This window comes from Phascolarctos cinereus, unplaced genomic scaffold (genome assembly GCF_003287225.1).
Source record: "Phascolarctos cinereus isolate Bilbo 61053 unplaced genomic scaffold, phaCin_HiC Scaffold_7;HRSCAF=346, whole genome shotgun sequence".
NCBI classification, from domain to species: Eukaryota; Metazoa; Chordata; class Mammalia; order Diprotodontia; family Phascolarctidae; genus Phascolarctos; species Phascolarctos cinereus.
Genome location: NW_027556180.1, coordinates 17,048,237 through 17,060,700, shown reverse-complemented (window position 1 = coordinate 17,060,700; position 12,464 = coordinate 17,048,237). Strand labels below are relative to the sequence as shown.

Genomic DNA, 12,464 nt, shown 5'->3' with positions numbered 1-12,464 from the left:
TGACCTGGGCCAAGTTACCTCCTTCTCTATTTAGACCTTACTTTCCTCATCTGCACAATGGGGGGAGGGAGGAGTGTTGGCCTATGTGACTGGTAAGCTTTCTTCTGGTTCTAAATCTATGATTCCATGTCCCACAAATGCATGGACAAATAATAGTTCTTATTATAGTGACACTTCCTACCTCTATATTCTGAAACAGCTCAGACAGTGGGCAATTTGCCATTCCTAAAATGTGTATGTACATGCATATATGTTACAGCAAAAAATCCAAAGACCTATAATTTTTGCCAATGTGGCCATTCCCTCCAATCCTACTAATTGTAAAACATCTATAACTTAGTAGGTAGGTCATAGGGATTTGCCTGATGTTCAGTGTGGGTAGGTTACTTACCCATGGTTGCACAGCTAGTAAGGGTCAGAGGCAGGATTTGAATTCTCTTCTTCTATTCCTCCTTTCCTAATACATATTACACAAGTATAAACAATAAATAAGAGACAGGGTGGCAAAATGGAGTGTTGCTTTAGGAGTCATGAAGGCATAGACTCAAATCATGCCTGTGATAAATACTGGCTAAAGATCGATGGACAACTCACTTGGGTTCTCAGTGTCCCAGGCCTCTCTCTAGAGGGTTAAGTTATAGATTAATTGCTGATATGCATTGGTGAAGGAGGGAGGTTCCACACTGGGAGTTCTCCCATCAATGAAATCAGCGGTTGCAACCTACTCCCTACATGATTCCTCTCACCTAAAAGTGATTACATTGGTGTAAAAACTTCACCATCTCTATAGATAGCACCTCATCTATAACTTCTGCATGTATATTATAGACCATCTCTTCTCACTGTCTCTTCCCCTCCTGCCCATTTCAGGGCAGAGTGGCCAGTTTTTGGCTGCCATATGGGTAAGTAAAAAAGGAATGGTAAACAGAAGTCATAAGTAGCAGCAAGGGGGAGATGCCAGGGACAGGGTCACTGGGCTCCAAAGAGCAGATGGACTATGATTTGACTCCCTGGCTACTAAAAACAGGAACCAGAGGTCTCAAGATCAGAGAGACTCCAGGATAGAATGGTGACAGTCTTTCCTTGCTAGAACTTCCTTCTGAGTCCATTTCCCCTGCTCTACAAGTGAGGAGTAGTTTCACGGTGAGAGATTTGCTTTGGTGAGCGATGGGAAGTCCCTGCCAGGACTGGAAATGCAACCGAAAATAATATGTCAGGACTTCAGTTTTCATTGGCTCCTAAGCTCATGTCCCATGATGCTAAGAATAATGAAGTCTTCACTTCACTTCGCTTCACTTCACAACTGAGTTTTCACTTAATAACCATCATTAATTGATATTTGAGTCACGTATCAGTTGTGGACTGTGTTGTATTGTCTATATACATTGCCTGCTTATAGGGGTAGAGACAATGGGAGCCTATGGAAATTGATGTTTACATTTCCTAGAAGTCTTGGGTTTGGGGTGGACTATATAATGTCTGAAAACTACCTGGAGTCTGGGAAACCTGTGGGCATGTAGTTACATAGTATATGTTATATATTGTTTATTACATTTATTATTCTTATGTCAAGAATAAAGCATGATACTTCAGTGGAGAATGACTCCCACTACACCAAGGTCACCTGAGTAGGGCTCAGCAAAATATAGAAAATTTAGGGAAGAGGTAGGATGTAAGAAGTAGGAACTCAGGCCCTTTCTAATTAGATAAATACTATTAACCACACCCTTTCAGCTAGTGAGTTGGCATGGCCACCTAGTGATATGTAAAGCTGAGGGTGGGAGGGAGGAATAAAGTTGTCTACTTGCTGAGAACCCTAGAGAGCTTGGCATTCACACTTAGCAGGGTTAAGCACCATGACTTTGAGGCTGTACATGGGACTCCTGGATCCTAAACCTTCCTATTAAATAGGATCAGGTGAGTGACTAGCAGCACCACCTTGTGGTCAAATGCATATCTATAGCTACATATATATCTAGATATATATTCACAATAATATGCCAATATTTCCCCACTAAAGTTATATTCTGGTGCCTCATTGTGAAGTAGAGGTGACCAAGGTTTTGGAAGATTAGGCAAACAAAGCACAGGCTTTAGAAAGCCCTGCCAAGCTGGAAAGCCTTGAATACAGACCAGACAACAACTGTATATCTGTGGTCCAAAGAATATACAGGAAGCTGACCACTAGGTAAACATATTTTTGAACACAGTAACTTATAAGGTGACCCTTGTTTAGGTATAATTTGGGCAAAATAGATTCTGAAAACCCTTCTAACTGAGATTCTTTTTTTTAATTTTATTTTTAATTTATGGAATAAAACAAGAATTTCCATAATATAGTCCAACTGAGATTCTATGAAACTGCCTATTAAGAGATGCTGTGATGTATATGAATAGTGGAAGCACTCACATTGAGGAAATCATGGTTCCTTGAAGGGCTTAATTAGTAATTAGTATTAATTAGTACTAAATATTAGTAGAGGGATTAGAAACAGAGGAGAAATGCACATTTTCTTTATTCAGCTGCTTGACAATTTCATTCCAAAGTGCCCCATGGCATCTCTTGAGATTAAAACCTACCTGGGAATAGTGACATTTTTAAGGGTTCTTGGTTTGCTCAGCATTGGCAAACATTAAGACCAGTGGATACACTAAATAGACTTAAGACAATTCACTTTTCATTTATATTATGCTGAAAAAATGTTTAAAGTCTTTGTGGGAAGAAATTATGTCTTTGAAAAAAGCCATCCCATCGAGTATCTCCTAGGTGCTCAATAACTGCCTTTTGTTGTTGCCAATAATAAACAGCAAGGACTTTATTTTGCATATTCCATAACATCAAGAATAAGAATCACCAAAGGTGTCACAAAAATAAATACCATTCATTTAAAATGTTGAATTTCATGCAAAAACCTTGAGTGCAACTTCATCATGTCTGCAGAAAAGTGAGAAGAGGCAGGGTTGCATAAGTTTGCTTGACCTTGGAATTCACGAGCATTTTTTGTAGAAAATCATCATGTTACTACAGTAACAGTGATGACATTGAGAACACTGTTTATAACAGATGTCACCAAATACTCAAACTACAAGGTCTATGGTATGAAATGCTCTCAAAATATGGAGATCCAGATGGGGGGATCAAAGCAGGTAGGGACAGTATGAAGTGCCTCTCAACTCCATTACTCCAAGGATGCTCTCAGTGAGCCTACGCAGGATGAGCTGACATCCCAATGCTTTTTTATTCAACTGCAAAACTCAGTTTATTTTTATCTACTAGTACAATAGTCTATAGAATGTTAAATATTTTAAAATTATGACTGGGTAGCAACCTGTCCTAAGACATTTGCTATTTGGACCTCATAGAAAAGATACTGATGAGATAATAATAACCACTATATGTGTATGTATGTGTGTGTGTATATATATATATGTATATATATATATATGTATATATATATATATATATATATGTATGTATATATACATCGTGATTTTCAGTTTGTAAAGTGATTTACAAACATTATGCCAATGGCTCCTCAGAACACCCCTATGAGATAGGTATTATAGGTATTATTATACCCATTTTATAGATGAAAAAACAGGTTTGGAGAAGTTAAGTCATTTGTCTACAGTTGAATAGCTAGTAGATGTAAGACTCAGGTCTTCCTGACTTAAGTCCAGCCCTCATGGCACAGTGGAAAGATCATTGGCAGGGGCAGCTAGGTGGTGGTGCAGTGGATAGAGCACAGGCCCTGGAGTCAGGAGGACCTGGGTTCAAGTCTGGCCTCAGACACTTAGTAGATATGTGACCCTGGGCAAGTCACTTAACCCCAACTGCCTCCAAAAAGAAAGAAAGAAAGATCATTGGCTTTGGAATCAAAAGACCTGGCTTCTTTTACTGGCTGTGTGATCTTGGACAAATGATCACCTGTCTAGCTTTCGCTTTCCTCACCTGTAAAATGAGGCAGTTGGATGAGATGACCTCTCTGGTACTTTCCAGAGTTAAGTCTACAATCCTACGATTTGCATAACACCTAAGGTTTTACATACATCATCTTGTTTGTTCCTCATGACCATTCCATGGGGTCTGTGCCATTATTATCCCCATTTTACATATGATAAAACTGAGGCTTAGGAGATTAAGTGACCTGCCCACCTAGGAAGTGTCTGGAGGTGGTTTTCAAACCCAGGTTTTCCCTACTCCAAGTCCAACTTGATTCTCCACACCTCAGATGATCATATGATCACATGCTAAGATTGAGCAGCAGCATTGACACCCAAGAGGATGACTATTGGGACAATTTCTCAGGATTTGTGCCTCTCTCTCATCTTATCAGGCACCATGGGTTTAACTGTCATTTCAACACAGATGATTCCCAGGTCCACATATGTAGCTCTCATCTTTCTTCAGAGCTCAAGAACCATGTAAGTCAAGTCAAGTCAAGTTAATAAATATTGATTGAGTGCTTACCATGTGGCAGACATTTTACTAAGCACTTGGAACACAAAGAAAGTAAAAATCTAGTCCCTGCTTGAATGACCTCATGTACTGAGATAATATGTGAACTTGATAAATCTAAGATATATAGAGAACAGATGGAAAGTAATCTTAGAGGGGAAGGCAATAGCAACTGAGGTAACTGACCAGAAAAGGCCTCTGGGAAAAAGTAGGACTTCTGCTGAGCATTGAAGAAAGTGAGGGAAACTGAGGCTGAGGTGCTTGGTAGGCACCTCCACCTAATTGTCCCAGGAGCATCTACACCTCAATGTTCACAAGAGTCATGGTCTCTCCCCTCCTTAGAAACCAACCTTGTTTCCTGCATTTTCTATTTATGTCAAGAACACCACCATCCTTACAATCGCCAAGGTTTGCAAATTTTAAATCTTCTATTCTTCGCTTTCATTCATTCCACATATTGAGTGGATGACCAAGTGTCATGGATTCTATCTCCTTTGTCTTTTGAATCCTCACTTTTCTTTTCACACACACAGTTACCAGCCTAGTTCAGACACTTGCCATCTCTTTCATGGACAGTATCACAACAGCATTCTCCTTTGTCTCCCTTCTATGGTCTCTCCTCTTGTCGTGCTCCACACAGCTACCAAATGCATGTTCTGAAAGTCCAGGTCTGACCACATCACACCTCTGATCCAAAAACTTCAAGGACTTCCTAGGATCTCTAAGATAAAGTACAGAAATCTCTTTTTTCATTTTTATTTTCATCACTTAAGGTCCTTTACAATCTAGCTGTTATCTTTCCAAACTGATTTCTCAATAGTCTTCCTTTCACGCACTCCATTCCAGCCAAAGACCAAGACCCTGGTCTTGCTGTTCCTGATAAGGAATAATAGTCCACACAATGCCTTCTACAGAATAGTCTGTAGAATGCCTCCTATGGAATAGTCCACACAATGCCTTCTATGGAATAGTCCAAACAATGCCCCCATATCTTTGTTGTACCTCTTCACAGCTGCTTTTGGGAGCTTCTTTTAAAGCTCAAGTGTCATTACATATGGACGGAATTTCCTGATACTGTATAGTCCTTAAGGCTCTCATCAAAAAATTGCATCTATAACTTCTATATATTTTGTCTTTACTATTTCAGTAGTCAAGTGGTATAGTAGGTAGAGTGCTAGACTTAAAGCCAAGAGGACCTAAATTCAAATCTAACCGTACAACTCAGGACAAGTCATTTGACCTCTGTCTGCCTCATTAGCCTCATCTGTAAAATGGAGACAATAATAACACCTACCTGCTAGAGTTATTTTGGATGAGATAATATTCAGAAGCACTTTTGTAAACCTCAAAGTATTACATAAATGCTAGCTATTGTCCTTATTGTTGGTGTTGCTATTATTACTATTATTACTAGTCTATGTTATCTCCTTCTGGGAGACTATAATTTCATGAGGGCAGATACTGTTTAATTGCTGTCTTTTGTATCTCCAGGGCCTTACACATAATATGCCAGTAATAAGTGCTGATAGAATTGAATTTAAATATGGCACCATGAGACCAGTTTACGATAATCTCTAGTGCCCAAACCTTCTGCAGCCAGGCTACCCTTCTGGGGTCCTTTCTCATCCAAAGCTGACACCAATCCCTATCCCTGAGCAAAAATATTTTCCTTCTTAGGATCAGATGGTTAAAGATTTATTGCTGGAAAGGACTTTAGGGGGTCAGTGAGTAGAGCCTTCTCATTTTATAGATCAGGTTCAATGGGGCTATGTGTGACCCAAGGTCACACAGGTAAATAGTAAGTGGATGAGTTGGGAGTCAAACCCAGGTGATCTGACTCCAAATTCCATGTTCTTTCCAATGGTTTACATGTTCTTCTCTTCTCTTTCCTGCCCCCATTCCTCTCCCACATCAGAAACCACAGGACTAGCTAAACCTCCATAGGTCCTAGAATCAGGCACCATCTGCCAAGGTGTTGCACTGAGGCATTTGGTGTTCAGTTCACATCTGGGAACCTCTTATGCCTTGTAAGTCCCATAGGCACTCAGTCAATACAGGTCGGCTCAGTGTTATACTGACATTGATTAGTTTGCCTGGGCCATTTTTTCCCTATTATGTTAGAGGCTCAACATAAATCCTCAAAGGTGTTCAATATTTAATTATATTAGTTCTTTCCTTTGAGAATGAAGTGTGAAATGAATGCTTTAGATGATGCTGTGCAGTGAAAGAATATACATTTCAACAGGACCACTAACCAGACTGGTAGAAAATAATGCTGGAGACTTGCATTGGAATCGGTCCTCTTCCACTTGCTACCTGTGTGACCTTGGACAAATAATTTCCCCATTTTAAATTTCAGTTTCCTCATCTGTACAATAAAGGAATTAGCCTAGGTTTTCTAGGTTCTGTTTTTGTCCATACCTAAATAGACATAGGAATATTCTGCTTTTGGGCTCTTGTAAGGTGAGGTCTTAAGCTGACTCAGTTTTACTTCTACTCCTTTGATTTCTTGCTTCTAAGCCCAAAGAATCAACTTTCTGCCTGGCTATATGAACATTTGGCAAGAGATAGCACTCTGTCTTTGGCTAGCTGCCCAAGAGAACTGCATTTTGTGCTACAAAATCACATTTAATGCTACATTTGAGAAGCTCTCAGCAGGAAATAATCAGGTGATTCAGCATACCATCTATTGTGCATTCTCCATCACTTCTTATAAATATCTGACAGTTCATTTCTTGCAGCGCCCATAGACCTGTTCTCCCATTTTCTGACATCAGCAAAATCACCTTTTTTTTTGTTGTTTGTTTGTTTGTTTGTTTGAGAGTGTAGGGGAAATATCTCTATGGTTCTCTATACTATTATGAAACACAAGGACCTGAAAGGCCTGAAAGGAAACCCTTTAAAAGCAGATATGGCAAGAATTATACAGTACCAGCAGTACTCAGTCAACACTGGCTGGCTCAGTATCCTGTGTCCTATTTCCCTGAAGAGCTATAGGAGAGGGAAGGACTTAGACCTTTGGTATTGGGAGCTCCCAATGGAGAAAACTCCCTCGACCAATGCAGATTGACACCTTCTAATTTTAGAGAGTTGCCTAGAGAAATAAAAGGTTAAATGACTTGTTCAAAGTCACAGCCCATATGCATCAGATGTAGGACTTGAACCTGGATCTTCCTGATTCCAAGAAAGGCCATTTGTCCCCTGGCAACTTCTTTTTTTCTCTGGTTTACAGAGAACAAGTTGAAGAAGGAAGCTTATTCAAAACTGTCCAACTTTGTCTTTTTGCTCAAAATGATGCCAGCACAGGTGGATGGACATCTATGGATGGATGGATGGACACAGATGTTTGCTTCCAGGTGCCATTTGCAATGTTACTGGCCTCCCCTCACCCCAGACTTCAACTATGTCAAAACTTACACCAGAACTTGAGCTCAACCTGCAGTGAAAAGTCCTTGAACACGTCAGCTTTAGATTCTTCGAAGGAGGCATGATTTACACATGACATTTCACCGGAGAATCAATTTCTGACACCTACAGCCAACTATGGGAAAGTGGCTAGTTTTTTTAGCATTTTGGGTCTGATTCTTCTATGGTCTTCTTGAACAAATTATTTTTCCATTGAGAAAACCCACTGTATTTGTTGCCATGGAGACTAGCAATTTACAAGTCTTACATGGTGATTTCCATTTTGTACGTTTTATATTGTTGGTAAATATTTCAAGTGTTTTTCCGATAGTAAATACATGTGTGGTAACAGCTAAATTTGCATGGACTTATTTATGACAAATTAATATGCAGGACAGTTTAAGACCTACTTAGAATAAGGTAGGGCATTCAATGATAGGTTAACTCTAGAGAAAGGTTATAAGTAACAAAAATATGAAGCTACTACTTCTGACTTGTCTCAGCATCACAAGTGAAAACAAATATCCAGTTAGAAGCTACTTCTGAAGCCTCTAGAGGGGTTGAGAGCCTTGATTTGATGTCTGAAATGCAGAGCAAGGCAGTGTAATTTATTTCCTCTGGTCTAGAGATTTATTTATGTTGCTTATCTCTAGGTCACAATAACATTCCTAATGACTTTAGACTCCAGGAAGCTGTTTGAATTTGAACAGGACCGATTTGCTCCTGACATTTGGGCTGGTCTTAGCAGCAATAGCCACTCCTAGGTAATTTGAGAGACCCTTGGAAGACCTCTAGGCCAAACAATGACCCCAACCCTAAATTCTATCATCAGAGGCTCATTCTTATTATTAAGCATTGCCTGCTCTACTCAGCCTTCTTTCCAAATTCAAACCTGACTAGGAGGAATAACCTTTTAAATCTTCTTTGCCATGAATAAATTTGCCAATTACACTTTGGGCTTCCTGGTTTGGGGGAGAGAGGACACAGAAAAGTGAGAAAGGTGGAAAGGGTAACAATGTGGAGGTGAGGTCAATATTAACTCTTACCTACTTTACATTCAAGGGACAGCTAGGTGCTGCAGTGGATAGAATGTTGGACATGCAGTCAGGAAGACTCATCTTCCAGAGTTTAAGTCTGACTTCAGACACTTACCAACTGTGTGACCCTAGGTAAGCTACTTAGCCCTGTTTGCCTAAGTTTCCTCATCTGTAAAATGAATTAGAGAAGGAAATGGCCAACCACTCCAGTATCTTTGCCAAGAAAACTCCAAATGGGGTCACAAAGAGTCAGACATGATTGAAAGGACTGAGCAACAACATTACATTCAATCCTGCCTAATGCTAATCTCCCTCCCCATGCCCAGGTTATTGTTTCTCCTTCATTCTGGAAAAGAGGACCGTGAGATCAGGGAGGTGATGCCATGACATGCAAGTGAATTGGATTAAGTGAGGAAGGGCTCTGCAAAGTCACCAGCCTCACTTTCTCCTCTGGAACCCTGAGGGTCCAGTGGCAAGATATAGATCAGGACAACTGGAGATGGTCCTGGATGCAGTGAGAGACCTTGGCCTTTGTGCTAAGGTCTTTAACAGGCCTCAATTTGACTGAGGCAACACCTCCCCTCCCCAGTGAATTTACTTACCAAGGCCCAAGCAGGAAACTCTGAGTCCTGATTTTCCAAGATTCCTAGAATAAGAAAAGGAATTATATTGATAGTACCAATGTGACAATTGTATACATTTTTTCTGTCTAGAAAACAGGAATCCATGAATATTATCATCAAGCTTTAATTAAGAATATTCTTCCTCAGTACTGCCACAGAGATAGGAACTAGAGGGGAAAGTATGTGGGCTCTCAGGACATTTCTTTCCTCCACAAAGTCTCTTGAAGACATGAAAACTCATTTTCAAAAGGGAAAAAAAATTATCTCACTGACAGATCAGAACACTTTTTCCATCTCATGGTGAACCCACACAGAGATTCTTCCTCACATCAATGCTCAATAAACTCATGTTTTTTATAGCAAACCTGCATTTCAAAAAAATACTCCTAGAGGAGGATGGCTAGAGTTTCCTTTTTAGAATCAATCATTAAGCATTTATTAAGCACTTACTGTGTGCCAGGCACTGTCCTGGGTAGTAATACAAAGACAAAAAAATGAAATATTCTTTGCCCTCGAGAGGTTACAATCTACTGGGTGGGGAGGATGCAGACAAGAAAGAAAAGAAGAAATTAAAAAAAAACAAAATGTAAGTAGTCATTCAGGAGGTCTTAATTCAATGCTGTCTATCTAATGAGGCATTACAAAGTATGCAAAGATAAGAGCTGTCAGAGACTTGCCTTCTGGAAGCTAGGCTTTAACAGTCAGGATGAGACAAGCAAGGATGGCCTGCTCTGTTCCCAGCACTGTGCTAGGTTCTGGAGATATGAAGCCTGCCCTCAAGGAGCTTACATTTGACTTGGATTAGAAGAGATTCCTTTTCAAACTCCCATTCTCATCACTTTCTCCCATTACTGTGCCTCAGTTTCCTCATCTATAAACCGCAGGAAATACTATTTGTCCATCTATCTCACAGTTGTTGTGAAGCCAAAATGAGAAAATGTGTCCGAAGGCACAAAGTTTTTCAAATCCAATCACCCATTCCCTGACCCTAGCTTTTCCATCGTAGCTGAACAGTTGAGAATAAACTACTCTGAAAATGTGTTCTCTTAGGTTAAAAAAATTTCAAGTGTTCAGTAGTAAAAAGGTGATGTCCCTTTAAAAACAGTTTGTGTAGGAAATAGCTATGTCAGCAGCGGCTTACACACCTGAGAGTCCCCGAGCAGGGAGAACTTCCATTGTATGCTCAAAACCTATTGACCTAGAGAGACTGGGTGGAAACCACAGGAGGGGGACGCTTAGCAGATGAAAAGAATGGAGATACAGAAGAAACCTTGGGAGAAGGTGGAAGAATTACTGCCTTAAGGGTCAGGGGACCTGGCTTCAAATTCCCCCTGTGCCCTGCCTCAGTTTCCTCATCTGTTCAAATGAGAGGAGTCAGGAACAAATGGTCCCAGGGTTTCCTTCTTATTCTCAATCTGATGTATAGTTGAACCCCCTCAATCTGTGCAGGAGGAATCTGAGACAAGGAGAAGGGAAATGAGTATAGGAAGTATTGATTGTGGGATTTGAGCTCTTGTCCTCCAGTGCCAAATCCAGTGTTCTTTCGATGACATAAGCCTGCTTCCAAAAGTGGGCATCATAAGAGTAGCTTTTTTTTTTTCCACCAGGGTTATCCATGCAGGTTGGCTACATGGATTCCATGAAGCCAATTCTCCTATTACTTTGTTTTCTCTAGGCAGAGACTTAGCTGGCCAAAAGCAGGGATGATGCTCAGCATCCCTAAAAAACAGAGGGAATTACACAACGTAGCAGACCTGAGAGGCAGGCTAGCTAGTTTCTCTGAAGCACTATGTTTATAATTTGGTAGTTACTACAATTGCCAGAATATCAGGTTTGGCCTTTCACCAGGAGTGACCAGAACATACAGTATTGGACATACAGTGCTTATGGGAGAAATTTACCTGCTCTATAGAGAGTAAGACTAGAAATTCCAATTGCATTAATTGAAATAATAGTAGCTAACATTTATTGAGAGCTTTAAGGTTTGAAACATGGTATGCGTACATATATACATATCTAATATATATATATATATATATATATCTGTATAGAATACACATATACATGTAATATATGTATTCTCCTGGATTCCCACACTCTCATGAGAAATTATTCAAGAAAGTAATATACTTTTTATTTTCCAATCTGTCCGTCTTATAAATAGCTGGAGATAGGGGTGGAGAATTGGAATGGGGTAGGGAGGAGGAGTTTCCCACAAGGATTTCTCTTTCTGAGTTCAAATGGATAAGGTTCAGCCTTAGAGGAGCCTGAACCCAAAGGGAGGGGAATACAGGCACACCTCCCTTTATTGTGCGTTGCAGATATTGAGATTTTTACAAATTGGAAGTTTGTGGCCACCCCATGTCGAGTAAATCTATCTCAACATTTTCCCAACAGCACGTACTCACATTGTGCTTCTGTGTCCCATTTTGGTAATTCTCACAGTATTTTAAACTTTTTTGTCATTATTATATCTGTTATGCTGATCTGTGATCAGCGATCTTTGATGTTATTATTGTAATTGTTCTGGGGCACACAAATGGCATCTGTGTCAGACAGTGAACTTGATTGATAAATGTTGTGTGTGTCCTGACTACTCTCAGGTAAGCTGCTCCAGTGTTCCTCCTTCTCCTCAGGCCTCCCTGTTCCCTGAGACACAAGGATATTGAAATTAGGCCAATTAATAACCCCATGATGGCTTCTAAGTGTTCAAGTGAAAGGAAGAATCAATCGAGGCAGCAAACTTCATTATTGTCTTATTTTTTTAAATTGCCTCAGGCACCCCAGCCTTCAGCGTGAGGCAAGATCCTCCACCAGTAAAAAGACTTTTAATTAAAGTATGTACATTTTTTTTACATAATACTATGCACACTCAATAGTCTGCAGTAGAGTGTAAACATAACTTTTATATCCACTGAGAAACCAAAAAATCCATGTGTC

The 12,464-nt window shown here is 40.0% G+C and overlaps 1 protein-coding gene across 3 annotated transcripts in view; it reads right to left on the bottom strand.

Moving 5' to 3' along the window:
- Positions 1 to 12,464, bottom strand: part of KCNAB1 (potassium voltage-gated channel subfamily A regulatory beta subunit 1) — a 457,818-nt gene that overhangs the window by 136,524 nt on the left and 308,830 nt on the right. For all 3 annotated transcript variants that reach the window (XM_020988906.2, XM_020988908.2, XM_020988909.2), the window contains exon 2: positions 9,504 to 9,547. In XM_020988906.2, the coding sequence (XP_020844565.1) occupies positions 9,504 to 9,547 (44 nt within the window). The remainder of the gene's footprint in view (positions 1 to 9,503; positions 9,548 to 12,464) is intronic.